This window comes from Hypomesus nipponensis, chromosome 14, assembly GCF_054491055.1.
Source record: "Hypomesus nipponensis isolate SF chromosome 14, ASM5449105v1, whole genome shotgun sequence".
In the NCBI taxonomy this organism is placed as follows: Eukaryota; Metazoa; Chordata; class Actinopteri; order Osmeriformes; family Osmeridae; genus Hypomesus; species Hypomesus nipponensis.
Window position 1 is genome coordinate 17,113,699 of NC_140374.1, and position 26,744 is coordinate 17,140,442.

General features: G+C 39.6%; 7 protein-coding genes across 12 annotated transcripts; 4 read left to right on the forward strand and 3 right to left on the reverse strand.

The window, feature by feature from the left end:
- Positions 1-969: 969 nt before the first annotated feature.
- On the forward strand, positions 970-7,187 carry nucb2b (nucleobindin 2b). Its single transcript, XM_084672233.1, has 13 exons — positions 970-1,091; positions 1,866-2,003; positions 2,759-2,866; positions 2,964-3,096; positions 3,208-3,311; positions 4,155-4,340; positions 4,433-4,523; positions 4,648-4,706; positions 5,197-5,289; positions 5,470-5,559; positions 5,671-5,841; positions 6,030-6,090; positions 6,190-7,187. Exons 1-13 carry the CDS (start codon positions 1,089-1,091, stop codon positions 6,297-6,299), a joined length of 1,347 nt encoding a protein of 448 aa, XP_084528359.1. The 5' UTR covers positions 970-1,088; the 3' UTR covers positions 6,300-7,187.
- A 104-nt stretch (positions 7,188-7,291) lies between these two features.
- LOC146258850 (uncharacterized) lies at positions 7,292-9,654 on the reverse strand. Its single transcript, XM_084672234.1, has 7 exons — positions 9,425-9,654; positions 9,179-9,303; positions 9,013-9,079; positions 8,767-8,923; positions 8,304-8,449; positions 7,926-8,036; positions 7,292-7,836 (listed from the first exon to the last, which is right to left on the reverse strand). Exons 1-7 carry the CDS (start codon positions 9,566-9,568, stop codon positions 7,657-7,659), a joined length of 930 nt encoding a protein of 309 aa, XP_084528360.1. The 5' UTR covers positions 9,569-9,654; the 3' UTR covers positions 7,292-7,656.
- A 179-nt stretch (positions 9,655-9,833) lies between these two features.
- pnpla3 (patatin-like phospholipase domain containing 3) lies at positions 9,834-13,549 on the forward strand. The gene is made up of 9 exons (XM_084672569.1): positions 9,834-10,099; positions 10,469-10,701; positions 10,867-10,932; positions 11,038-11,247; positions 11,498-11,558; positions 11,718-11,930; positions 12,083-12,221; positions 13,060-13,167; positions 13,319-13,549. The coding sequence occupies exons 1-9, from the start codon at positions 9,913-9,915 to the stop codon at positions 13,431-13,433; spliced, it is 1,332 nt and encodes a 443-aa protein (XP_084528695.1). The 5' UTR covers positions 9,834-9,912; the 3' UTR covers positions 13,434-13,549.
- Positions 13,550-14,026: 477 nt separating this feature from the next.
- On the reverse strand, positions 14,027-19,446 carry LOC146258852 (G/T mismatch-specific thymine DNA glycosylase-like). Of its 2 annotated transcripts, XM_084672567.1 has the most exons (11): positions 19,316-19,411; positions 18,551-18,619; positions 17,705-17,871; positions 17,150-17,481; positions 16,977-17,046; positions 16,691-16,826; positions 16,496-16,578; positions 16,313-16,407; positions 16,019-16,190; positions 15,691-15,867; positions 14,027-15,345 (listed from the first exon to the last, which is right to left on the reverse strand). In XM_084672567.1, exons 2-11 carry the CDS (start codon positions 18,604-18,606, stop codon positions 15,212-15,214), a joined length of 1,422 nt encoding a protein of 473 aa, XP_084528693.1. In that variant the 5' UTR covers positions 18,607-18,619; positions 19,316-19,411; the 3' UTR covers positions 14,027-15,211. The 2 variants fall into 2 exon arrangements, with proteins under 2 accessions (XP_084528693.1, XP_084528694.1); XM_084672568.1 differs by lacking the exon at positions 18,551-18,619 and having other exon boundaries at positions 19,316-19,446.
- Positions 19,447-19,959: 513 nt separating this feature from the next.
- LOC146258853 (G/T mismatch-specific thymine DNA glycosylase-like) lies at positions 19,960-23,705 on the reverse strand. 4 transcript variants are annotated; one of them, XM_084672169.1, is made up of 12 exons: positions 23,565-23,644; positions 23,219-23,290; positions 22,686-22,781; positions 22,336-22,598; positions 22,044-22,243; positions 21,760-21,829; positions 21,516-21,651; positions 21,325-21,407; positions 21,146-21,240; positions 20,882-21,056; positions 20,575-20,700; positions 19,960-20,446 (listed from the first exon to the last, which is right to left on the reverse strand). In XM_084672169.1, the coding sequence occupies exons 4-12, from the start codon at positions 22,556-22,558 to the stop codon at positions 20,301-20,303; spliced, it is 1,254 nt and encodes a 417-aa protein (XP_084528295.1). In that variant the 5' UTR covers positions 22,559-22,598; positions 22,686-22,781; positions 23,219-23,290; positions 23,565-23,644; the 3' UTR covers positions 19,960-20,300. The 4 variants fall into 4 exon arrangements, with proteins under 4 accessions (XP_084528295.1, XP_084528292.1, XP_084528294.1 ...); XM_084672166.1 differs by lacking the exon at positions 22,686-22,781 and having other exon boundaries at positions 23,565-23,705; XM_084672168.1 differs by having other exon boundaries at positions 22,336-22,781.
- Positions 23,706-23,912: 207 nt separating this feature from the next.
- Positions 23,913-25,142, forward strand: uqcc6 (ubiquinol-cytochrome c reductase complex assembly factor 6). Of its 2 annotated transcripts, none has more exons than XM_084672473.1 (3): positions 23,913-24,054; positions 24,387-24,505; positions 24,783-25,142. In XM_084672473.1, the coding sequence occupies exons 2-3, from the start codon at positions 24,398-24,400 to the stop codon at positions 24,891-24,893; spliced, it is 219 nt and encodes a 72-aa protein (XP_084528599.1). In that variant the 5' UTR covers positions 23,913-24,054; positions 24,387-24,397; the 3' UTR covers positions 24,894-25,142. The 2 variants fall into 2 exon arrangements, with proteins under 2 accessions (XP_084528599.1, XP_084528600.1); XM_084672474.1 differs by having other exon boundaries at positions 23,918-24,054; positions 24,366-24,505.
- A 274-nt stretch (positions 25,143-25,416) lies between these two features.
- efcab10 (EF-hand calcium binding domain 10) lies at positions 25,417-26,554 on the forward strand. Its single transcript, XM_084672472.1, has 4 exons — positions 25,417-25,578; positions 25,754-25,918; positions 26,085-26,175; positions 26,264-26,554. Exons 1-4 carry the CDS (start codon positions 25,476-25,478, stop codon positions 26,304-26,306), a joined length of 402 nt encoding a protein of 133 aa, XP_084528598.1. The 5' UTR covers positions 25,417-25,475; the 3' UTR covers positions 26,307-26,554.
- Positions 26,555-26,744: the final 190 nt, after the last annotated feature.

A 26,744-nucleotide genomic window follows, 5' to 3' on the forward strand; every position in this document is an offset into this window, starting at 1 on the left:
TCCTCACATTAACGTTGGAACACAAAGTGTAGATGTTGATGGTGTACAATCAATTCTGCAATTTCCGGATTAAGGGTGTTTTTCTATTTTGGTCACTCTACTTTTGCTCTTTATGTCTAAATTGTATTATCATTGCTTATCAAAATTCCAAATGTACAAATTTGTATGCTGTCAATTTAATTACATGCTTTTTTTCAAGGGGGCACTTCCTTAAAACCGCAAATCTGCCCCTTTGGAGCCGTAAAAACGGAAAATGTCACGCTTTAGCCTATATATTTAGGAATGTTTAGGAATCTGTGATGATAATAAAATTGTCAACAAAACTAATGTAGATACATTAACAAAGAGACATAAACAGTATTTATTCTGTCGAAACTAACGTTTTTTTTTTTTACATTTTGAGTCTAGAAAGAAAATCGTAGAAGAAATGACTGCTTGATTATGGTAGGCTAATGCAATGTGCTTATGTAATCACATCGTCATGTTTACACAAAATCAACTGAAATCACTGGAAGATGGCATAAAGAGACTGCCAACTATTTGTGTATTAAGTTAATATGGCTTGGTTTTGAACCAAGGTTATTGAATGCAGCGCTCACTACCGCTCACCATCCAATTCCCTGCTATGTACACATAGTGTCAAATTTGCTTGTTTCAAACTGATTGTAAAACAGTTACTGTTCATTATATGGTCATGGGAAACATTATTCTAGTTACAATAGTTCAAGTGAAAGACATTTTAGATGTATCCATCCGATCCACCAGACCTTGCACATGATGAACCTTGTCATGATAAAACGCCACGTACAGTTTCTCTCAAAGCACCTTTACTTCTCTAAGAACTTTAAAGGGAATATTTGATTGACAAATCACCTGCCCTGTAGGCTGCCAACGCGACTATTTATATGCGAGTCTTGACATTTCTATCCAATCAGAACATGTAAAGGCGGGACGTTGCCATGGTAAACAGCTTCTTTAGGTTGAGCACCAGTCGAAAGAGAGAAATACATGACAGCAGCTGTAAACTGGAATTAGTCTTATGAACGGTGGTGAATCGAGCCGTGTTTGCAGCGTTGACTGAAGAACTAATGGTAAGTTTTAATGTGTTATAACACTAATATGTTTTCCTGTGTTTCTTGGGAAGAAAGTACTTATGATTCTAATTTGTACACACTATTTGAACTTCAAGCAATGGTTGTTTTGGCCACGACTATCGCATCGGGGCGAACGCTTGACGATACGATAGCACTAGCAGCTATCTATCAAGTAGGTACCAAACAGGAGGGAGTATCGAGATGAAAGAAAGACTATTGAAGTCTATTGTATGGGATTTGTGCAATGAAACATGGACACTGCGATTATTTAAAGATGTAAAACAGGTGCACGTTGTCATGTCATTAATGACTGATTGAGTTCACTTGGAGACAAATCCTTAAGGTTTATCTGCCTAACACGTGTGGTTATCAGCCGTTGTTTCCGTCTCGTTAATGTGGGGTCTCTTAGTTTAGAGATTAAGATTAACTTGACAACACTCTATTGGTCAATAGGAAAGGGTGTGCACCAGACTGGCTCTAACTTTGTCAATACCCCGAGGAGAAAAGCGTAGTCTAACGACAATTGTAGACCCAACCGTCTGTTAATGGCCTTCTGTCAAGAAATGGGCTGTGCCAGAATGATGCCTCATGACAATATCTACCATGGTAACATTATGGTCAAGAGTTGGACCGTTTTGAACATTTATTGTAACCATTTAGCATGTATCAGTGAACAATAGGATACTTATCAACCCCTTTGACATGCTTTCCTTCCCATGACAACGCTGTGTATTTAGCCATTAAACATCATCCTTATTCCTGTGTACACAGATGTGGTGGGGTAAGGTCTTCTGCCACAGGGCCCTACTTATCCTGAGCCTGTGGCTGTCTGTCCAAGCTGTGCCCATCGCAGTTGACAAAACCAAAGTCAACCCCCCAGAGGAGAAACTGGAGGCCCCACAGAGTGCGGTGAGTAGGGGAGGAGAGCCCATGCAATAGATGTTTGGCTATTTGCCGTTACGATATTATGTGGCATGGCTCATTTCTGTCTGTGAATTGGGGATATTTCAGATATGTTTGTGTATTTTGATTTTGGGTAGGAGCACAAAAAGAAGAAGAGAGATGGGTGATTTCAGAAAGAGCCAGATAGACAACACAACATAGCCATAGGAAATACACCTTCTAAGACATTCACTTGCATGCAGTTATAGTTGTTGTAAAAGCCATTTTACCATTTTATTATGATTATCATCATTAGTTATTTTGTTTATTGTATTTGTTTGGTTTTTATTGTTTTTGGGCACTAGGAGCACACATTACTTGGGTAGTATAAGGCTGGTAATTGGGCTAAGGTATGCAACTGGATGTGAGGACACTTGTTTGTTTTTTTGCCAGAACAAGAGAAAGACACAGGGGTAGAGAAAGCCACAATGAGCTAGGGTTTGGGCTTGTTTTTCTTAAATTCATTGATTAAATCTACCCAAAGATTAATCCGTTTGGAACATGAACTTTCTTTTGTCTGCATACTACTTATCTTGATGCTACGTCAGTGGCCTTTGTTTATTTTTTATTGTGATTCAAGTTAACAGAACACCACTACAGTTCTTCTGCTATCATGGCATGACTACCTAACCTTAACTGTCATGGCAGAGAAGACTTGGTAGGAGGTATTTTGTTGTAAGCACTGTAATGTTGACTTGTGCTTTTACTTGGCTGTGTTTCAGGACACAGGCCTGCACTATGACCGCTACCTCAGGGAAGTCATCGACTTTCTAGAGAAGGACCAGCATTTCAGAGAGAAGCTCCACAACACAGATATGGAGGACATAAAGGTAGGCCAGCAAACTCACAGGTCAATACCCCTCGTGTTATGATTATTACTAGCCACAGGAACACCTTTTTATCAATATGTTTGTGTGTTTCCCACAGCTAGGAAAGCTTGCCAAAGAGCTGGACTTTGTCAGCCATCATGTGAGGACCAAGCTGGATGAACTGAAGAGGCAGGAGGTGAACAGACTCCGAATGCTGATCAAAGCAAAACAGGATGCCGAGGGAAAGAATGGTACACAGTCCAAACATCTGTCTTACCCAAATGTGTCACTTCTTTACAGCGCAACATTTTAATGTGCATCCTTCCTGTTTTTATAATTACATTTCAAATTGGTCCCAGCAGACATAAATATTGACCACCAATCCCTGCTCAAGCAGTTTGAGTACCTCAACCACATGAATCCTCACACCTTTGAAGTGGAGGACCTGGATCGTCTGATTAAATCGGTAAGGATGAACGTCAATATTATGTGCTGTACATATCCAAAAGACTATGTTTTGGTCCTATATTCAACTCTTGAAAGTTGTATTTTTCAGTTGACAAGAACCCCAAACGTGTCAGCCAACAGGAATGTTACAGTCATCTGGCAAATGGCAATTAATAAGTGAAACAGGCTGGTTACAAAGATTTCCTCTTATACAAATAGCATGATGAACTGTTGACATTTGCTGTATATTGGGAGGCTTATTTGTTCCGCAGCTCTATTTAAATCAATGCCCTGTGTGTGTGAGTATTGACAAACTCAGAGCTTTCATTTGAGATGTAATTACATGGAAGCATTGAGCTATTTGTTCTTTGTTGGAAAGAGCTGGCTTGCCAGCATTCCAAATCAGCTTTGACAGTGTAGGGAGTGCCTGTACCCTCTAACCAGGGATTGCTCAATTCTATGTAAAGTTTTCTCCATGCAAATCAAGCTGCTTTTAGGCTTCTAATCAGGAGGTTGTGCATAAAAGACACACACAAGAAGTGGAACAAAAATAATGATTTAATATACTCTGCACCACGTTTTCATATAACCTAAATAATTGCATGTCACAATTCTCAGCTGATGGAGTATTACCCAAGACATAATTGTAACCAATTCACATAGGCATATTATATAGTCAAATAGTTCACTCAATTCACAATCAGTGGTAAATTCACAAATTACACATGTTCTGATCTAACATCTAAGGATGTTTACATACCAGTCTGGATAAGGATTATAATCCTTAATAATTGATTTCAGCCTTTGAACATAATGAATTTACAACATTTGTCATTTTGATTTTTTTTCCTCTTTTTCGAAGGCTACCAATGACCTTGAGAACTTTGACAAGGAACGCCACGAGGAGTTCAAGAGGTATGAAATGACGAAGGAGCACGAACGTAGAGAACGTCTGAAGTCCCTGGATGATGAGCAGCGCAAGAGGGAGGAGGAACATTATGAGGAGATGAAGAAGAAACACGCAGACCATCCTAAAGTCAACCATCCTGTAAGTTGCTGAGACTGGACTCATCCTGAAGGAAGAACCCTCTGATGTGAAAGATCTTACGAGTGTGTTTGTGTGTGTTTGTGTGTGCACAGGGGAGTCAGGATCAGCTGAAAGAGGTTTGGCAAGAGGCTGACGGTTTGGATCCAGATGACTTTGACCCCAAGACATTCTTCAAATTACATGGTAAAGTAAAAGTTGTAAGGTAATATTCAGCTTGATAGCAATGCATGGAACAAATCATATGTTCTTCATATAAGTATAAAATATACATTGGCCAGATCTACAGTATACACTATTGATTTTGCAGACACTAATGGAGATGGCTTCTTTGATGAACAGGAACTTGAAGCCTTGTTCAATAAAGAGGTATGTATCCTGCCCCCATGTTTGTATAGTACTGAGGATATGTGTAGAGGATGCACTTTGGTGTGCGTGTGTGTAATATATAGAATTTGAGATAAGAGGTGGTCTATATTATATTTTCATATACATATATGGTATAAAATTGGGGATGGGATCACAGGTTCAAATGCCCTTATATGTAGATTAGGATCTAAGGGTTTGCTAAATTATTACATTCATTTATTAAATGTATGCTAGGAAAACATTATCAACATTATTTAGCCTGAATAGTATGGAAAAAATTATACTCAACTACAAAATACCTCGACTTGAACGGGAAACGAACATCACCACCTATCAGGCATATTTAAGTTGCTTCCGATCCTAAAATGATTAAATATCTAGTATTGAGTTGCTGAGATTCATGCTTGTATCTCAGAGTGTACCGTTTAAAGGCTCTGTTCTATGATCCACTGGGGTCCATAGACCCTCTTGCTGAAGTTTGTGTTTGCAGCTAGAAAAGATCTACAACCCCAATCAAGAGGAGGATGACATGATCGAGATGGAAGAGGAGAGACTGCGCATGAGAGAACATGTCATGAATGAGGTGAGCTGGCAAATCCGACCATCAATTATTTTATGGTGGTGTACTCGGTTCCGGGTGAAATGTAGTTACTGACAATGTGTGGTTGGTTCAGTGTGTAGAAGTGGACCATTATAAATATTGTATCATTCTAGAAGCGTTATTGTCTATGTTAACTTAAGTGCTGTACTTTTCTGACTTCAGGTGGATACAAACAAAGACAGACTGGTCTCCATGAATGAGTTCATGGTGGCCACCAATAAGAAGGAGTTCTTGGAGCCAGACAGCTGGGAGGTAGAAGATGGGTCACAACTTCTCCACTTCCTCTATCCATCCATCAACCTGAATTTCAAGGAGGCTCGTTAAAACTTCTTCTGCCCTATTCTCTCTCCTTTCCGCTGTCAGACTTTAGATCAGAACCCCACATACACGGAAGAGGAAATGCGGGAGTTTGAGGCGCACCTGGCCCGTGAGGAGAGTGACCTCAATGAAAAGAATGCCAACTTGCAAAAACAGAAGGAGGAGCTAGAGAAACAGCAAGAGCAGCTCAACGCCCAAAAGATAGAGCTGCAGCAGGTATGGTATATCCACCATGTAGTCAGTTGTACAAGATTAACGGTTTTGTTGTCTTTCTGCGTATAGTGTCACTGCTTTAGACTGCAAACTTCCATGTTATATTTGGGGATCCATTCCGAAAGTGTTGCATGCGTCAAGTACACCTTTCCTTGCTCATCTCTTCTTTTTTTCTTTTTTCTTTTTTTTAGGCAGTAGAACACATGGAAAGAATAAAATCTCAAAATGCAGATGCTCCAGTTGAAGTCCATGGTAAGTGGAAAGTTATCCTCTACCATTAGCTCAATCATAACTGTTCTAACAAGGAGTGTAATTTTGAACAATGTCACCTACTGTGACCCATCTGTAAAGGTGGAGCAGCCGTAGTACCGCCTCCTGGAGGGAACGGCCTGCCAGTATTACCAGGAGACAGCCAACCTCTACCCCCTGGTCACCAGCAAGACTTGCAAGCACACTCTTAGCAGGCCCCTTACACAGTGTTTGTTTGTATGAGTGTGTTTGTGTGTCCGTGTGCTTGCATCTGTACGAGTGGATCTTGCAATGAGTTGGGCATTTTTCATTTCGTTTTATTGTTTCTAGATTGGAAAACATGCACCGAATGCTTTTTTTTTTTTTTTTTTTTTAAGCAGCCAATACAAACTTAACTTTTCAACCCACTCCTAAATCATAACATACCATAGCTGGCTGGAGTAGCTGCTTAACCAACCCAACATGATTTGAAAGAATCAATGAAAAAGACATATGTGGACTTTTATTACTTTTTTATTTTTTTTCTCACAACCAGTGTGCTTTCCTTAATGGAGACTGCACTGGGGAGATGGTGAAGAAATGAGTAATTTGGTGTTTATATATACCGTTGTTACTTAAGTAACTTGTAAGTGTATTTATTTTTGAAATTTCAATTTTAGGTTTGGGAGTGTGGGGACAGTTCCAGGAATGATATCTATGCTGCTAGATCATGTGGGTACCTAGATTGGGTCAAAGCTATATTAAACAGGCACTGTTGTGTTTAGTTGGTCATTCCTTGTTTAAGTTGAGATACAATATTCTGTTTCATTGTGAGTTTTTGTCTATTCATCACAAAGATAAGTATTCACTCACCACATTTTCTGCCACTGTTTTTCTTGGGAGATACTGCAGCCACGATGACTGTATATTTCACATTGATGAATTGTTCAATATTAATAACAGTACACATTGCCTTCCTGTGATGATTGACATGGGCTATGAAGATTGGTTACAGAAGTGCTTGAATGTTTTTTTTTTTTTGTATCGTAATATCCTTTGTTCATTGTGATTGTCAATATACTATGTATGTTTGTGATTGTAAAAGTAAAGGACTAAATCCACTTGGACTTTCATAACTTCCACATTAGAGGAATTGTGATCAATCAAAACGTATTGATATTATTGTACAACCACTTGCAACCATTCAAAAGTATGAAAGGCCCAATTACTAGTAAATATTTTATTAATCCATTTGAACTCCTAGTTGCTTGCCTCAAATCAATATTTCTGTACTGAATATTAAAACCATTCAGCTTACATTTGTATTTTTGTTATTTAAATGTGAGGAACTCACATTGAGCCTTTGACTTTAAGTTAAAATGCACAAATCTGGTCAACATTAAGACAGAATATAAAGAGACAATATATTTAAACAACCACATTTAGTCAATTTGAAACTTCAGTTTTTCAGCATGTAACAAAAGCTTAGGAGGACTGGTTAAATTACTATGATTCGGAGTCAAATACATAACATAATTATATGATGTAATTAAATTTACAAACTTGCTTAAAACTGAGCACTGGTAATGTTCAATTTTTTCCATAGGAGTTATTAAAGCGTTCAGTGAGGTAGGTTCCAGCCTTGACAGGCGGATACTTATTTGAGCCGTCGCAACAAGTCACAAGAACCTCATCATCCGGCTGCACGAAGAAAGCCAGAGACTGGCGTGTACTGGAGTCTCCAGTAGGAGGTAGCAAAACCCTGTGGATCTGGAGGTCAAAGATGAAATGAAAGACAAACTTTTGATAATGTCAACAATGTGTTAATTAGCTATGATAACAAGGGTTAGAGTACTCACTGCTGAGATGAACGTATCACTGGTCCATCTCTGCATCAGGTCAGCAATATTGATTAGGACTGTGCCAGGTATACTGGGAGCAGAGATGTACTCTCCAGACCTACTTAGAACCTGAGGGAAGTAAGGAATGTCAAAATACAAGACTGGAAGGTATGATGGAGTCTATGGTCATTGTTTGCGTAGTGGTATGACTTTGATCTGCAATTCATGTGATCAGCCAAATTCAGATGACCAACCGCCATATGTACCTCAGTAAATATGGCTAAAGGCCAGTCACTGGCAAAGGGGTTTGGAACCAAATATTTAACTTCTTGTTTACAGCTGTTCAGTAAATATCAAAGGAAGAGAGTCTTCAAAATGGTTCCTTTGCTTTGTTACCTGCAGGCCTCCCTCATGGCTTTGGAAGACCAGTGTGATGCTGCCATAGTCCGAGTGTTCTCCACAGCGCAGCTGCCCCTCCTTCACACTCTCGCTCCTCACAGGGGGGTAGTACAGGGACCGCAGGGTACTAACATTCTCATCACCTATGGGGGGGGGGGGGGGGGCGCCATATATCTACTATTTAGTACCAATTAAAGAATTACAATTACTTTTGTCTGCACCATTATGTGTTGTGTCCAATGGACACTGCCTGTCTGCCCCTGCCTACCCAGGAGTCATTGCCTGAGCATCAAAATAGTCATTTTTCTTAATTCTTTGTCATGAGAGGTTTAGTTCCGAACAGGTTTATGGGGAAACACCTTTGCTGTAGCCCTATGAATTAATGATTATTCAAAAATACCCTGTTGTCTGCTTATCTATCCAGACTTTTCTGGGTGCCCCCCTATGTGGCCATACTCACTCCCTATGTATTTGTGTGCACTGAGGAAGACGTCGGCCTCCAGTCCCAAACTGTGAGCCATGACCCTGAGGACGCTAAGAGAAAGCTCTTTGCAGCGCAGGAAGAACGATGTCTGGATTTCCCTGAACCCTGTGACACTTTCTGTCGACGGCCATTTCTAGACAACAAGCAGGGAGAGTTGCATGAGGACGAGAATCGATCAGTAACTTGATATCAATTAAGTGGTATCGAGAAAGATATCGTTACTATATCAGTCCGAAGAGATGCAGTGTTGAATGCTTCCTTTAGGTCTCCTGGTTGTCGTGGATTTAGCCTTTGGTCAGCGTAAAAAAGAGAATAATACAAACTTTGTGATTTGTCATAACTGGTGCTTATTTAAAAGAGCGTAGGAATTTGCCATAAAGGACTTTACCGTTCAGTCTCGGAAGACACCCATCCATGGTTAGGATTGTCAACAAAACTTTTCCTGCTATAAGGAAGTTTGAATTCTTCTGATTGAAGGAAGAATTTCTTAGAAATGTCCATAACCGCATCCACCTTAGAAGACAAATGTAGTGATGCCATGAATACCTCAAGGTGCAATGATTACTCTTGTGTATTTTCTCAATGTAGGCTTCCTATAATGCAAATCACTTCGAGAGGACCAACTGCGACCCACCTCTTGCTGAGTTATTCCAGTGTTTTTCAGGTAGACAAATCCCACTTCAGTGAATGCTGTTCGAAATTCCTTGGTCAAATGTTCATCCAAAGTATCTTTACATCCTAATGTTTGTGCACTAAAATCAATAACTGGTATATTCATGTTGTCAAAACGAAAAGGCAAATACAATGTAAGCTCCTAGAGGACAGCGGCAAACCAAGCGAAGACAGTGTTGAAAGTTCAAAAGGCATTTTGGTATCTTCCTAGTGTTGTCTAATCATGTGACATGTTGAGCCAATAGAAATTGACATTTGATTATATACAGTTGAGCCATCAATTTTTCACTTACAATCTGAGAACTGATATGAGGTGTTTTGTTGTTCATGTAAAGAGACAAAATACGTTTAAATAAGTTAAAGATATCATGTCAACGTACTGCGATTTATACATTTTTGATACCTGACAGGCCATGCCCAAACTGTTTTACTATAGAAATACATGTGAGCATGCTTAATTTAGAAGGAGAATGGAGTATTTCTTTTGCAGGTTGTGGGTTTATGGGCATCTATTATTGTGGAGTTTCAGCTTGTTTTCTCGAGCATGTCTCCCACCTCGTTCAAGACGCTTCTAAAATCTATGGAGCTTCGGCAGGTGCTCTACTGGCTGCAGTTCTAACCATCGGAATGCCCATTGGTAAGTAGGCTAGAATTATGAAGTTTTGTGTCAAAAATTCATTTAGTCAGTTGGTTGCCAGAGGTTATCATCCCTTTGAATGCAGTCAAAGCATATTTGATCAATTATACATTTATGAATTTATTTTACAATGAGAAAAGTGCCATTCTTGTACCAAATAATTACTATTTTTATTCTAATAAATATTGTAAAGCAGAATCTAAAAATCTACGCATTACTTAAAGTTGTGACAGGTTTTGAGGTCACCTGCCACCCTTTGGACATTTGTCATTCCACAACCATGGAGCGGATATCCTTTATGCATCAAAGATAACCTATTAAGTCACCTTTATTATGGTGCATATTCAGAAATATTTCCCTCTTATGCAGAGCAGTGCTGCGAGAGTTTGATGTACATGGCCAAGGAGGCCAGAAAGCGTAAACTTGGTCCTCTGCACCCAAGCTTTAACCTGCTGAAGATCGTGCGTGACACTATGGTCCGAGACCTCCCAGATGACGCTCACATCCGAGCCACAGGCAAACTCTGTGTGTCCCTCACTAGAGTGTCCGATGGGCAGAATGTGCTTGCATCGGAGTTTGACACTAAAGAGGAACTCATCCAGGTACAGAGGCCATGGACAAAGGGTATGGGATCAAATAAGGGCCACATACTTTGCATCTGTAAAAACGTTTTAGCATTTGTAAAAAAAAAGAAAGTATATTATGCATATACTGTATATTACAGATAGTACGATATGAACAAATAATTATACCCATTTTATTTCTAGGCCCTTCTTTGTAGCTGCTTCATCCCCTTTTACTGTGGTGTTATACCTCCTACCTACCGAGGAGTGGTAAGGGAAACAATGCTCATGCCAAAATGGATGTTCTTTTATTTCCTTGATTCAGGGTTCCCTTCAATGTGTCCTCACACTCAACACCATCTGCCTGTATTTCAGAGTTATGTGGACGGTGCCATCAGTAATAACCTACCCCACTGCAAAATGCCCAACACCATCACAGTGTCCCCTTTTTCAGGCAAAAGTGGCATCTGTCCAAGAGACAGCACCATTAACTTCCACGAGGTGCGCTTCAATAATGTCAGCATTCAGGTGAATTCTGAGAACATGTACCGGGTGACCAGTGCTTTCTTCCCACCAGAGCCTGAGGTGAGGTTCTATGATGGTTCAAGGTTGTTATTTCAGCCTCTGTGACAGTTAAGGTCCTCTAAAAAGCAACCTCCTGTAGTCCCCTTAGTCCCTGTATTAACAGAGAAATTAATGATCCGGTCCTGCTGGATCAGACATGGGTTTATCTTGAGGAAAGAAGGTTGCATTTGTACAGAATTAAAAGAGGGTTTGATACGACAATTGAGTAAAAAAAAAATGTTATGTAATATACATTTCTTATGATTGACAGATAATGGCAGAGATCTGCCATAGTGGATACATGGACACTATTCGCTTCCTACAAGAGAACAGTGAGCTCCCCTTCTTACCTTAAGGTTTTGTGTTTCAATTTGGATTTGTTTCAATGTGGTTTCAGACCTTACTGTATGTGTGTGTGTGTGTGTATTGTAAAATATAGATTTGACATTTTGGTTTTTAGGACTGAGCAAACAATATCTTTCATGTTTTAGACCTTCTCAGAACTGGGAGCCCTTCCACCTTCTGGTTGACAGAAGTAGACTCTCCCAAACCTTCTTGTTGTGAAACGGAGTACGATTCAACTGAAGCTGAGGAGACTGAGTCCGCAAATAACTTGTTACTCAAAAGACTCAAGCCTCAACACAAGCCGCACTGGTGGCTGGACCCACAAAGCACTGAGAACCTACCCATCCTTATCAAGAAAGGTATTACATCCGTATATGAATTAGAAGAAATGGTCTTAATAATGCATGTTTGCAAAACACATTTTTCCAAAATATGTTCATAATTTCTTTCTCCTTCATAGTCAGTTTTGTGTTTATGCAGCCATGTGTCCTAAATGCTCCATCTGTGTTAGTGTTGTGTGAGGCATGCAAGGAGAGACACACAGGTGGACTGCTTGCTCAGGGTACTGAACTTCTCCCGGGGCGAGTGACGTCCTACATGCTGATGCCCTACACACTACCTGTGAAGGCGGCTTACTCCCTGACTCAGAAGTAAGAGGCACTAGACCTGTGATCCATCCACATGATTACTTATATAAAGCCAGGTTGCTTTACGTTGACTTGTCCTAATAATTTTAGTGCCCAGTCTGACGCTGTGTTGGGCTGTGTACCTGACAATAAAAGACTTGAACTTGAACATGTTAAGGCTTCCAGCATTGAATATGATCAAACCCAATGTGGAATCGCTTACTTCTCGAGCCTAACATTTCTCAGTTCAGTGTAAAATGTTAATTTCTAATCTCCAGATTGTAAATAGTTCCGAGATTAGGAGTTATTTTGGATAAGACAGTACAACAAAGTACAACAAGATTTGTTGGATCCGATGTTAGTTTATTTCCTCCAGGAACACAATGACACTTACTGAGGGACTTGTTGCACTTGTTGGTTAGTTGTAACTTGTTGGTTAGTTGTAACTGAGTTAACTACTTGTACTCACTGTAGATTATATTATTGTGGCTTGTTTTCCTACAGGTACACTCTTGCACTTTTGAGGTTTATGTGTTTAATTTGTAACTTGTTTAACTACTTGTTCTTATGTTTTTCCCATTGGCACTTGGTTGCTTATCACAGTGTATGCTCATGTTTTGGCTTCCCACAATGTTTTTGTGGTTATCTTATTGTTTATGATTTATGATTGTTTATCTTTGACCTATGCACTTTTTGTAAAGCTCTCTTGTAAGTCGCTTTGGATAAAAGCATCTGTTAAATGAATAAATAACAGTAGAGTCTGTTGATCAAGGTTTTGTGGGGAAATCATTTTATTATGTGCCAGTATAACTCTTTGATAATAGTTTGTTATTTAATGGTTTAAACCTCTGATGCACTTTAGACTGGTGAGCTTGATCCCAGATGTATCCTGTGATATGCGCTGGCTCTACAGTATGGCTGGCAATATCTACAAAAAAGCCTGGAAGAGCACAGGCGATAAGATAAACAGGTGTGCCTCAGTGTCCGGTCCATAAATACATTTATTTATTTAAATATATTTAAGAGTGTGTATACTGCTGTACAATGCAGTTATGCTATAGTTCTCTCATTCAGGGCCAGTACTTTTTCTATTAATTTAAATGTGTGTGTGTGTGTTCCAGTGAGGGTCCCCTGAGGCGTTGCTGCAGTCTGCCTTCAGGCCTGGAGGTGTGTGCACAGAAAGAAAAGGAGCAGGATCTGTCTTCCCTTCCAGATACGATCAACACCAACAATTAATATTGTAGCACTTATGATAACCAGCCAGAACTGCCCCTGACCCCACCCTCCACACCACCCGTTAAATCGATGCTTGAAAAAGGGGCTTCACCTTCCAAAATAGGAGGGGGTTGGGGTTCAGGATTTAGTCGAGCTGTTGGCTGGATGCGTGGCAATGCCTCATCTGAGCAGTCGTCAAGCCCCTGTTCCTCTCAGGATAAGCTATCCTCTCCGTGACATCAGACAACCCCTTCATAGCTTACTTATGAAGTCAAAAGTAAATACATTGGTGTTTGATAAGCTTTGTTATCCTTTATTGCATTTATCCTTACTGTTTTTCAATATAGTGTCATTCCTGTAGCAACAGACCACTGGGTTTTTAGTTTTTTTGAGCATTAAATTATCAAAAATAACGGCTGGGACTGGGACCGTCCTTAAGATTCCTTGACATAAAAGTACATTTCTAATAGCCTAAAGGATATTTAGTAATATTGTTTTGAGTTGCTTGACAGACATACTTGCACTAGTGCAGCTTAGTAAGCATTATGTAAATTACACTTAAATCACATTTCCCTAGTGGTATTTTCAATTGAGTGAAAAGAATATAGGCCTACTAATACATAATGACATTTTATTAAAACTCCCAACTTCCACACAAAAAAAGTTTCAACATAAGCATACAAAAGATGTAGCTGCCTCTAAACTTGCACTCATTGTCTTGGATGTTATTGTTACCTCAACATTCCAAATAAGACAAGACATGATTTGACATACAAGACATGATTCGGACAAATTATTTTACTATTTAAGTTGCATTCATAAGTCTGGTTTACAAGTAGCATCTGAGTGAACATGAAAGTGGGTGTGCAATGATAAGAGAACTGCTCCTTATTTATGACATGAAGGTTTTTCTTTTTTTAATGCAAAAGATTTGAGCAACAGTTATTGGTGGACCTTGATTCCTGCATAAACATCAGATCTCAAGACAATGTCTTTACAGTACATCTCGTTGAGTGAGCCATAACTACTTTCAGACTGCAAAAGTAACAACCCAAAAAACAATGGCCAACAAAATCATCATTATTAACAAAGTTCTAAACATGAGATGCCTATTGTAAAAATAAAATAAAAAAGCACCCGTTTGAGTATTGCAAAAAGAATGTGTCCTGTGAGGACATCCTTTAATCTGTTATATCAAGTGGTGTGTAGTTCTTTCTGATCGTCACTCAGTACCTGCTGTCAAAGGCACAGAATTGATAAAAATAGACAAGCTAAACCATAACACATTTCATACAGTCTTACTGTAATATGTTCAAACATGTGCATTTAGGACTTTCTAACTTGTATATGTTAAAAATAAGGGCATTATAACAACCATCAGAAGAGTAGTAAATGCAATATGTGCTTTAACACATACTAAATCATTATGCAGTGAAGTACAGTACAAGAAAAATAAAAATGTTTTAAATAGGTGACCAATTGTCACCTATTTTGGTGTCATAATTGTCAAGTCCCTGATTTCACATTTAAGAGGCTGCCTTGAGGGCAATCTTACAAACACACTTATAAGGAATATATAAAAATGTTTTTTGAAATGTAACATATTCTCTAAAAACAGGCCCATGTCTTCTAGCAGTGTATATTAAACTAACTGACTAATAATAAAAAAAACTGCAATTTGAAAATGGTCTTCTTCAAACTGAGGTGCAGCTTCTTGTGAAGGAAGAACAGGGCATTGAGCTCCAGGTGTCCAGATAGGGCCTGTAGTGCCCTTTCCCTCTTGCTTAAATGTTCGCAGGTCAAGTCTGTGGCTCCTTAGAGCCCTCAATGTCTGGGATCTGATCTGCAAAGGACTGAGTCATCCACTGTCCTTCTGGGATTTGCCCCTCTGAGGTGGGGTTTGTTTGGGCTGTGGTCGCCTTCTCAGCCTCATCTGAAAAAGAGGCACAGTGATGTTTGTTTGACATGAAACTTCAGGCCCTCCGGTGGCTCACCGGACTACTGCACCATGTAGGCTGAGGCCTCAAGGTGGCTTGGGTTTGGATCTGGCCCAAGCCGTTTACTCCCCTCTCTTTCTTTCCCCACATTTCCTGTCCTCTCCAAACACAATATGTCTATCATAAAATAATAAAACGCAGAAATCCCAGCCAAAAATAAATCTTTAACATTCAAATCCACAAAATCTCTCTGAATTCAAACTCTATGGGACTGCTTTCATGATGAGTTAACTGCGTCTTTGGTTTCCCCAGAAGAGGGTCCAGGGTTCGTCCACACTAACCTGTGTTTTGAGCTTCTGAGAATGTACAGTGGCCGTTGCTCTGGCCCTCTGCCGGGGCTTGGTCCTGATTCTGTCCCTGAGCCCCCTCTGGCCCACCCTCCACATAAGTTCCACCGAAGGCTCCTTCGTAACCCGGGTCATACTGCTCCTCCTTGATTGCCATCCTCTTGGCATCCTCTTTAATGTGGAAGAAACAAGTCAGGCAGATAATTGTTTTTAAAAACATTTATAGCTAATTTCGTTTCTAGCTCTTTGTTACTAGTGACATCCATCGGCATGTCGGCATGGTGTATTGTGAGTTTGCGTAGGTGTTTATACTTTAACTTACCCTTGGCCAGACCCAGATCAAAGGTGTACTTCAACTCCTCGATTTCATTGTTTCTAGCCACACCCTTTAGCTGGTCCCTGAGCTCTCTCAGCTTGATGTAGAAGTGGACTTTATCCTGGGCACGGGGAAACTGGGCACAGCGGGCACTGGACGAGGGCATCAGATACAACGCCTGTGGGGGGCATTGGAATGTTTTAGTTTAAGGAAATTCCACACATTTGAACAGGTACGCCTAGGTATCCCAAATTTACAGATCATTGAGCACACTGAATGTAAAAAATTGCAGCATCTCACCACTTCACAGTCAGGTATTTTGTGTGGTTGCAGACCAAATGTAAGTGTCTTTGGCTTTTTACCAAACATCTCTCTGCAGAACATTTCATAAATGCCTAAAAACAAGAAACAACAATTTAGCATTCATGACAGTGATGACTGTGCCATGCAGTAGCTTATCATGTCATGTAAACAGTTCCTTACATTTTCCATTGAAAACAGCTATGAGAGGCTTGTATTTCTTCAGTTTCTCAACAAGAATTTTTCCTCCCTCACGCAGTTCTTTGCTATTTGGGACAGATGAACAGTGGTTGTCAAAATTGAATATGGTTTCATCAATAGCCATTATTCTTGTACTTGCAGCAAAATGTAATCTCATCTAAAGGGTCTCTTGATTACGTTGAGAGGTCTTTGCTTCCAGGAGTGGCCCTGGCCACCATGTTGGTGAAGCCAATCTTGTACTTCTCAGGTAGTGAGGTGTCGGCCATGTGGTTGAGCAGTTCATCTGTGAACCCAGACAAGAACAGACACTTCCCTGCAAACACAGGGTCAGTGTTGAATTTTGTTTTTGTTGCCACACACAAATTAGTATCCAACTGCAATCTGTCTGTCTGGCACGGGCACAGTTCAGTACACGCTACTACATTTGTTCACACAATAATCCATAAATTGACATGAAACTTACAGAAATGGTTTCCTGGGCCGGGGAACCATCGTCCAATATAGGCTGCCATTAGACCTGGGTTTATTCCAATCTGCAGGACAAGATGAAGCTTATTTCAGTAGGCACTTAGCATTTGGTCAACAAAACTGTGTTGTAACAGAGTGTCATGACACCAATAGTATATTCCAACTTACAATCACATAGTCTAGGTTGTATTCCAGGAGGTCTGGTAGTGTTTTTGTCATAACCTCTTCCTCGCTCATCCCCTTGAAGCGGTCAACTTTCCTCTTCACCTTCTTGAAGGTCTCATCTATCTTCTCCTGCTTCCCATCGCCCTCTGCCCCCTCCTTTCCTTTCTTGGGCTTGGGGCCTGGTTTGGCCTTGGGAGCATTGGGGTCCTTGACTACCTTAGGTTTCTTTGGAGGCTTGGGTTCCTTTGGAGGCTTGGGTTCCTTAGGAAGTTTGGGTTGCTTAGGAGGCTTAGGCTCCTTTGGCTGTGCCTGCCTCCCTCTCTTTTTGGCTGGTTCTACAAACATGGGAGAGAACTTAAAATTACTTTGACCACATTGAGCAAGTGGTTTGGGACTTTTTTCTCAAGTAAATGCATGGACAAGCATTTTGTTCCACAAGTAACTTAGTTTGATTAATTTTAAGTACAAGAATTCACAGAGTATTATAAAAGGTATATTTCCCATCCCTTTTTTCATTGTCTAAATAAAGAATAAAATGTTATTAATGTATAATTGTACGTTTGGCTAGGTTGGCAGGCTCTTGCTGAAGCATGGGGTCCTGATTAGAGCCCATCTGGGCCATGGCCATCTCCTCCCTCTGTCCCTCAAAGTAGTGAGGACTGTGAAGCTGGTGGTGGTTTGAATACTGTGCCTGCAAGGCTTGAAGCTGCTGAGTAGACTGAATCCTGGTTTTAAAAGAAGAAAAAAGACAATAGAATATTGAAGCATATGTTTAAAGGCAGTCTTCACACACACATTTAATTTTCCCACTCCAAACCAAACTAAGTATGATCAGCATCCCAGCAAATTTGTCACATTTACTACTTGAAATAATTAAACACAATTGTCCATTATAACAAATCGCTTTGTCACAATGAACCAAAGGGTTGCCACTTGCTTCGTAGCTCATAACAACAGCAAACCACTCAATACACTGCAAGAAATGTCTCAGTATTGCATTAAGCCAACAATGATCATCATTAATTAACATTCATTGAGCACCACCTTCACATTCACTTTTTTATTTATTTTTTACAGCTGCTAAAGATTACAATATTTAGTCTACCTTGATATCTATATTATTGTAAAGACTGGCAACTGCATGGGATTACATTAAAGGTAACCTCTGCCGAATGTCAATGTCTCAAATTAAAAAATAATCTCACACAGTATCATTTGCCATGATTCAACACTGCACTGATGCACTTCGCCAGTTAGTGCAATGGAAAAATGCAGGTCAAACAGTGGTGTGAAACAAACAAAAACACATGCTTTCATTTTCAGATTCATAGCACTGGGGCCCTATACGGGAACTTAGTTCAAAATGTGTGTCCTGGGCCATTTCTTACGGGGGGAGTAACTCACCACTGCTGAAGGTATTCCGAAGGGACAGGCAGAGATCCATACAGCTTTTCCTCCATCTTAACGGTTATACTTAATTAAATAGATCAATATTTATGTTGACGACACAGAATTGACGTTGGGCATATTTAGTAGCATAACAATACTCTGGCAGTGTATGAAACTGAATGCATGTGCACAAACAAAATATTCTAATATTGATTGGATAAAGGTGCATCACAAATGATAAGGGAACATAAAAGGACAGGTTGGTCACACCAATGTTTGGTATAGATTTAGCTCATATTTGTCTCAATCTGAGACTGATTTTTTGAGATGGCAAGCTAACGCGTTACGACTATTTTAATTTGCATGGCCAGCCCTTAGTCCTCTTGCTAGCATGCTAGACAACGACCATGATTCATGAAATGATTTTTAGACACGTATCGGTAGCTAGAATAAGCGACACCCGGCACGGTACGTGTACAAATATGTAAATATATATAAACCTATAACGTCTCACGCGAAGGAATCGTATTGCATGAATTTTAACGACATTTACATATCTGTGAAACAGACCATATTTTAATACAGACTCATTCCAGATCGACGAGACAAGTTAACGCTAGTAGCGAGCTACCTACTACTAGCTAGACTAGCTACTCCGCTAACGTTAGCTAGCCAGTTAGCATGGATGAATGACTAGAGCTAGCTATCTTACCAAGGTTACAGTGAATATCTTTCATATACATACGTATTCATCCCATATCAGACTACATATATACATACCTCTAAAATATATGATAATGAGTGATATTTTCGTCCCAAAAATGATGTAAGCGAATCACTTTCGCGCTCTGTGCATTATACTTGCTGAAGATGCTTCAAACAACAAAGACTTGACAGCAAAGCACGTCAACTTTAACGTAGGGAGATACCATTCGAAGTGTTCAGGTGACACGTCATGGGAAATTTAACATTATTATGCAAGAAACGTATTTATGTATTGCTATACTGGCCTATATATACATGTTTTATGTAAAATTATCATTCTTATTGAATCCACAAGCATATTTTGCGCATGTTTTGGAAAAGATTGCATAAAGCCACAACGCACACTCCCCTTTCAGAAGTGGTATGTTCCACAGACTTTTAAACTCCGCTAGGTTTCTTCCCATTGGCTAATGTTGACAAAAAAATACTAAACACATGTACTACTACTTTAGGTTCAACATAGATAACTGCAATCATCAATATAATTGCATAATAAAGTATTCTGTGACCGTAAAATTGTTGTGTGTGCCTTATCCATCAACCAGTTTGAGAAAATGATTAATGCCATAATATGCTATGGCAAGATAACTTGCTGTCCCATTAAATAATTGTTCTTGAAAATTTGATGAACACGAGTAATTAATAAATTCAACAATCACAAATGTTATGTCAGTTTTACAACTGATTTAATATCTCTGTCATAATAAACTTGAAAATTCCAGAGCACAATTACACTTCCACATGTACAAGTGAGGGATCCAACAAAATCCCATTCTTTTCAAAATATAAAAATAAGACACTGGACACATGCTTTATGAAATGCAATAAATAGTTATAAAAAATAAGAAAAAATGGGCTGTGTTCTACAGAGAGAATTTGAAAACGGTCGTCCAGTCATGGTGGGCCGTATTTTCTCTCCCTTTTTCTGGTTGTGTAACATATGCATGCATCGTGATGCCTTCGAAAATGGTGACCCCAATAACCTTTTCTCTTCTGCACTTCAGAAGGTTTCTGCTCCCATTTGAGGTTGAGGTACATTGCTACTATTACAGCTGATGTCCGGTATTTGGTCGGCGAACGACTGTGTCATCCACTGGTCATATGGCAGGTCACCTGTTGCAGGGGCATGGTCTTTTCTGGCCATTTCTGGAAAGAAATAAAATGTTATTGGTATGTTTTTTCAAGCTTCATGAACAAGTACTCTAAACCCAGGAAGGTCAAATACGACTACATCTGTTCCTTTTTAAATTCCATGGTAAAATAGTATTGCTCACCTGTGTCTTTGGTGTGGGGAATATTACAGTAGCTGGTGCTTTGCTTTGCGTCTTCATGTGCCCCACCACAGTTCTCATACTCTGGATCTACATTTTCCTCCTTGATTGCCAGCCTCTTAGCATCATCTGTTCGACAGCACAGACAGAAAATAAAATGATAGATCTTATCCGTTTCAAATAGCAGAAGATCACAAGAAGGACTTCCGGTATAGCCTTTGAATATTATATTACAAAATCAAGGATCAAGAGACACCAAGTGTTCACCAATCAAATCCATCCTATCAACTCAGTCATTGTATCCTTTTACCTTTGGCAAGTTGCAAGTCAAAGGAATAGTCAGTCTCCTGCACCTCCCGGTGTGTTGGTGACCCCCCCTTAATCTTGTCTCTTAACTCCTTCAGTTTGACATAAAAGTGCACCTTGTCCTGAGCGCGGGGGAACTGGGCACAGCGTGGACTCGATGAGGGCATCAGGTAACACACCTATACAAAAGAGGATTTTTTAGTTTTTCACTGGTCTCCTACATTTTTCTTTGGTATTTGAATGCTGCTGTTCTGGGACTGGAACTTACCGTTTCTGTTTCTGGGATTTTGTACGGTTGTAGGCCAAATACAAGATTTTTGGCCTTTACGCCAAATATCTCTTTGCAGAAAATTTCATAAATACCTTCCAGAAAAAGATTACAGCAATTAAATATAGTTGGGTTTGTCAAAACACAAGAATACTGCAATTTCTACACCATTTACTTACATTTCCCATTAAACGCTGCAATGAGGGGCTTGTACTTTTTCAGCTTCTCCACCAATTGTCGACCTCCTTCGCGGAACTCTTTGCTGTGGAAGCAAATTTTGCGACACAATAAAAGAGATATACATATTGTGTAGATGGATGAGACATCACATTGGGCATTTTTGCAGTAACCATGTTGGTGGGCTAGGAACCTTGACAGGTCTTTGCTCCCTGGCGTTGTCCTTTCCACCATATTGGTGAAGCCAATGCCGTACTTGTCAGGTAGGCTCTGATCATGCATGTGATTGAGCTGCTCTTCAGTCAAACCAGAAAGGAACAGACATTTCCCTGGGCATGAAAAAAAAACAAAAAAAAACATAGCACTCAAAACTTTCATTTACAATACTGACAGCAAATCGTCCTAACATGCCACAGTGGAGATTGTGTCCAACTCACAGAAATGGTTGCCTGGGTTTGGGTAATGGCGTCCTTTAAATGCTGACAACAGTCCTGGGTTGATACCAATCTGAGATTGAACAAAGTTGTTATTACAGTTTATAAATGTTTCAAATCCACCTTGAATGTCACCTTGGATAAAGGTGTCTACATGCATTTATATGTTCAAAGTGTTTGTCACAAGCCCAGAATCTTCCCTTGTGTGAACAAAATACATAAAAAGTAGTCATATTAAACTATTACATTGGGGCAACTCCATGATTAATCTTCAGTAAACAACTCACTATCAAAATGTCAAGATTGTGGGCAATAATGTCTGGCAGGGTTTTGGCCATAACCTCAGCCACTGACATGCCATTGAAACGGTTGAGAGCCCGTTTAGCCTTCTTTATGGCCTCATTCTGGTCATACTCTTCCTGCTGTTTGCCTTCTTCCAACTTCTGTTTGGGAGGTCTCCCTCTCTTTCTCTTTCCTGGAGTTGGAGCTATGAGAAAGACATGTGGAAAAAAGGGTAGAACCCAGACTAGATTTCAAGAACAAAGACCAAACAAAGAAAGAGGACAGAAGAGACACTACCTTGTGATGGATCTGCAGGCTGATGATGGTGTTGGACAATAGGCTCTTGATGTCCAGTGAAGTCATGATGGAAGTCCAGGTCTTGATGACCGAGAAACTCCTGGTGAATGGAAAACTCCTGGTGCACCGGCAGCTCCTGGTGGACTGACAGCTCAGTCATGACCCGGTCTTCTCTAGAACCATCCATGTACTGACCCACATGGCCTGTGTTGTGGTACTGCATCACATGCTGAGCCTGGGGATGCTGCTGGGTGGACTGGTACCTGGGTATCCAATAGAAATGCAGGATTAGACACAAAGAATAGACTGACACCGCATTTCCTTTGGTTGTTATAATGGCGTGTACGTACAGCAGGAGATGACAGTACAAAAAGGACTGAAACAGTATGATGTGATATGAAATCCCAATGCCTTGATGGTTGTTGATAGTGGACTTTCTTCACCTTCTAAAAAAGGCCAAAAGATTATATGAGCTTCAGGGTACCATTGTTTAAAATATTTAACATGTTATAAAACGTATTAAACTAATTCAAGGTAATTGTGGTGATTGAATCGTGTGTCTGAACAACTTTATTAGAGGATACCATCTTCTTAAATCAATCATCAATTGTTTACACACAAAATAAGTAAACATGATACAATTAGCCTACACATGAACGTAAATGAAAAAACAGGACGACAATTACACAGGTTCACTAAACATTGCAGGGGAAGCATGCTTTGCCTGCCTGATATTAAAATATAGTTTGTTCGTTTCTTGGTGGCAGTTTAAAAAAAACAAACATTTAAATTCATGCATGAAGATGTAAACGTCCACTGACATTCGTCAATAGTTTCTTTTGATGCCAAACCTCCAACACCAATGCATTCGGGGAGAACTCACCACTGTTGGAGATAATCCGTAGGAACCGTCAGTGACGTATACTGCTTTTCTTCCATCTTTATCGTGGATTTACTTAAATAAATTAATATTCATTCTGCTGTTACAATGATTACCTTTACTCTCAAAGGCATCAATAGGGACCAGGAATACTGGCAGCTGAATCTATTAAGCGTATTAGATTTGCAATACTGATTGTTATCGCAGGCAGGACCACAAAGACCTCTGGTGAGGGAAGGGTTTATACAGACAAGCATCATTATTTTACAGTCTACTGCTCTCGCTTGCTTGCAGTTGAGTGGTGTATATTTTTATGTGTTAGTAAAATACAATTTGGTTTCAGACATACCTGTCATACATCTTCAGAATTCTTCTTTCTTCAAATAGGCCGATTGAGGGCGTTCAACGCACCCAAAACAAAGACCATTTAAAAGGTTCAGCCGTTCGGCTCGACTGTCTTCAGGAAGCGACATGTTTGGATGATTTCCCCCTGCTGGGGTGGAATGTGAACATGTTCGACTTGCATAATCATAATTTTTGGACTAGTTGTACATATTGTACAGTTTTTTCATATCAATTAATATTATACTACACAATACGAATAATTACAGTAGATAGCATTTTTCATTTGTATTTTTTACAAACTCCAACCCACTGAAGGCTTCAATGTGCACAATAGGTGGCAGCAAAGCGCTTCAATATCTCTCAAATCCGAGTTCTGAAGAAGAGCGAAGGTTGTGTTAGCTAAGTCAAAGAGTGTATTGTATAAGTGACCTGCTAGTGCTTAGTCTTCAATTATATTTTGATGACTGATTGATTGACTGTAAATTTGACCAAAGGCAAGTATCTAGCTCTTTGGGCTAGTTTTGGAAATATTGCTCATAGTGTGGGTATTACGTTAGCCATAGTTATCTAGCATTGGTAGCTAATGTGATGCATCGCAGCTGTCTGTAGTAGACTAAACTGCTGTGACAGACAGACAGGGTTGACATACTGTTTTTGACATACTGTTTTACTTGAAAGGTTTCATGTAACATTAGGGATGAATCTGTTACATTAATTGTTGTAATTTACTATTTCAGCTATGTACAGTATATTGAGATCAATCCAGTCACATGTTCTGCAATTACTTAAATATTATCTTACTAAGGTTAGTCCTGAATCCCTGCAGAAGGTGTAAAAATGCCTGCTGGTGTGTCCTGGCCTCGATATCTGCAGATGTTTGGGGCCAGTATGATGGCCATGTTTGTAGGAGCAGAATGTGTCCACCAGTACTACAGGCCTGATTTGGTAAGGGCACAGACAAAACCTCAGTTTTCCATTGTATTAATCTTTGCAGGTTTATATTGTTCAAACTAGAATTACAATAGTAGAAAAAAAATCTACTTTGTTTGTCCTCAGTGCACTCTGGAGTGTTTCTCCCTCTCTGTTGTTTATCAACAAACACACACATCCACACTAACAAACACACAACACTCATATCATGGTCTGATGATGTGATACAGTGAATGTGAGTTTTATGAAAATACCAGTGATACGGCCATCAAACTATTTATGTCTTTGCCAGAGTATTCCTGAAATCCCACCCAAGCCTGGGGAGTTGAAGACAGAACTGCTGGGATTGAAAGCTAGAGAAGAGACAGTTTTGCAAAGTCTCAAACCTGAATCTGGGAATTGAGGCAATCACCTCAGTGAGGAACGTTGGATTCAGTGGACAAGAGACCTCTTGTTTATCCACGTGTGGTGGAGCCCTATCAGGGCTTTTTTCCAGCCTGGTATACAGCTGCGAAGGACATTATGGGATTGTTAAAAGACTTGTAACACCATGGTGCTGGATTTATGTTGCTGGAGTGACACTCATCAGTCAAGCCTCTACCAAGAAGTCTGTTGAAACAAACGTACAAAAATAAATTATTAATATTCTGTACTTTGTATGTTTGGTGGATGTTTCAATGCATACATTTGTGACAGAGAAGCCTGCAATAGATAAATGAACAGCAGTATACCTAATACTGAAGTACATTCTACAATAGTTTCTTGCCGCCTGACAAGGGCAATACTTTGTAGCCAGCGCATTAATTTAGAACAGTGAATCGACAGTTACACTGGAACAACCAAGTAGGTGTCCATTAGCCAATCAGAATCGGTTATACGACCAGACCATACTGATAAACACGACAACTACTTCTTACAAACCAGATTAAGCCGCAGTGTCTCCTAGCAACCAATGGACAACCAATAGGCACCAGTCTAAACAAATATGGCGACAACACGGGAGCAAGAAGCTGCTAATTATCTTAAAAAGCATAAAATTATTGAACTTATGGATAATTTAACAAGTATGCTCTTCTTTTACAGACCAGGTTTGAAGTTCCCCTTACATTGGAAACTAATATTTTCAGTGCTTTTTTAAAAGTTCTGTCGGTTTGTTCTGCCGGTAGGAAAATATTTCCATAGGAAAATCTTTCCTACCGGCGTACGTAGCGCAAAATTATAGTTCTAGTCCAGTGCTTGCTCTAATATGGACTGCTTTTTCAGAAAGGCCACAAGAATTCCTGATCGCTCAACTTGAACAGCTGCAAGTTTCCAAAATGAGGTCTCTTGAATGCCCAAGTTTGTTTAATGACTCTAACTTGGATGCAGTGTTTGGAATTATGGACCCTACTAAGCAAGGATACATCACTTTTGTTCAATACAAGGAGGGTGAGGCTCCCTAAAGCATTTCTTCACCTCTTAACATCATTGTTAGGAGACCTATTGAAAATGTTAAAGTTTAGTTGCCATCACCAGTTGCATTTGTCATACAAACCCTGCATGAACCCAAATACAAAGTATGGACACTGTAATCACTAACAATTTAATTCTTTAGCATTGACAACTCTGGGAATAAAAAACGTCAATGAGTGTCCTGAAGGAATGGTCAAAAACAAGATCTCTCACGATACATTTAAGAGGGAGGCGTAAGTAAATAATATGTTCTAATATAGGCTATGCATCCATCGTTTCAATCATTCATTTTCTAATTATGTTTTGTTTCGCCAATTACAGGAAGGAAGGACTGCAGCGAAGCTGTGCAACATTTCTATCATAACATTTAGCCTACATTGTTTTTAGTCTCATACTGAAACACAGGAGAGGTATTCATTGTTTCATATTTACAGCTCAAGGACAGTTATGCTGTTACATTGGTAATTAAACTTATTGGTTAATATGATGATGTAGTATATGGAAAGTATGTTGTCAAGCTACTGTACATCAGTCTGTTTGCCTGTGAATATCATCCAAATAAAGGTTAAACTAAATCACCATATACATGTATCTTAACTGGAGAAGATGCATTTTCACAATCAAAGTTTTTATAAAATAAAAGTTCTGAATTAAATCTTTAATTGTTGATACAGAATTGTATTTGATTAATTTGCAATTACATGCTCCATTGGAGTAACGTACTTTGCTTCACTATTACAATTTCAATCTAACAGGGAGACATAAAGCATCAGTCTTTTAACCCCCATCTTTCATTATATTA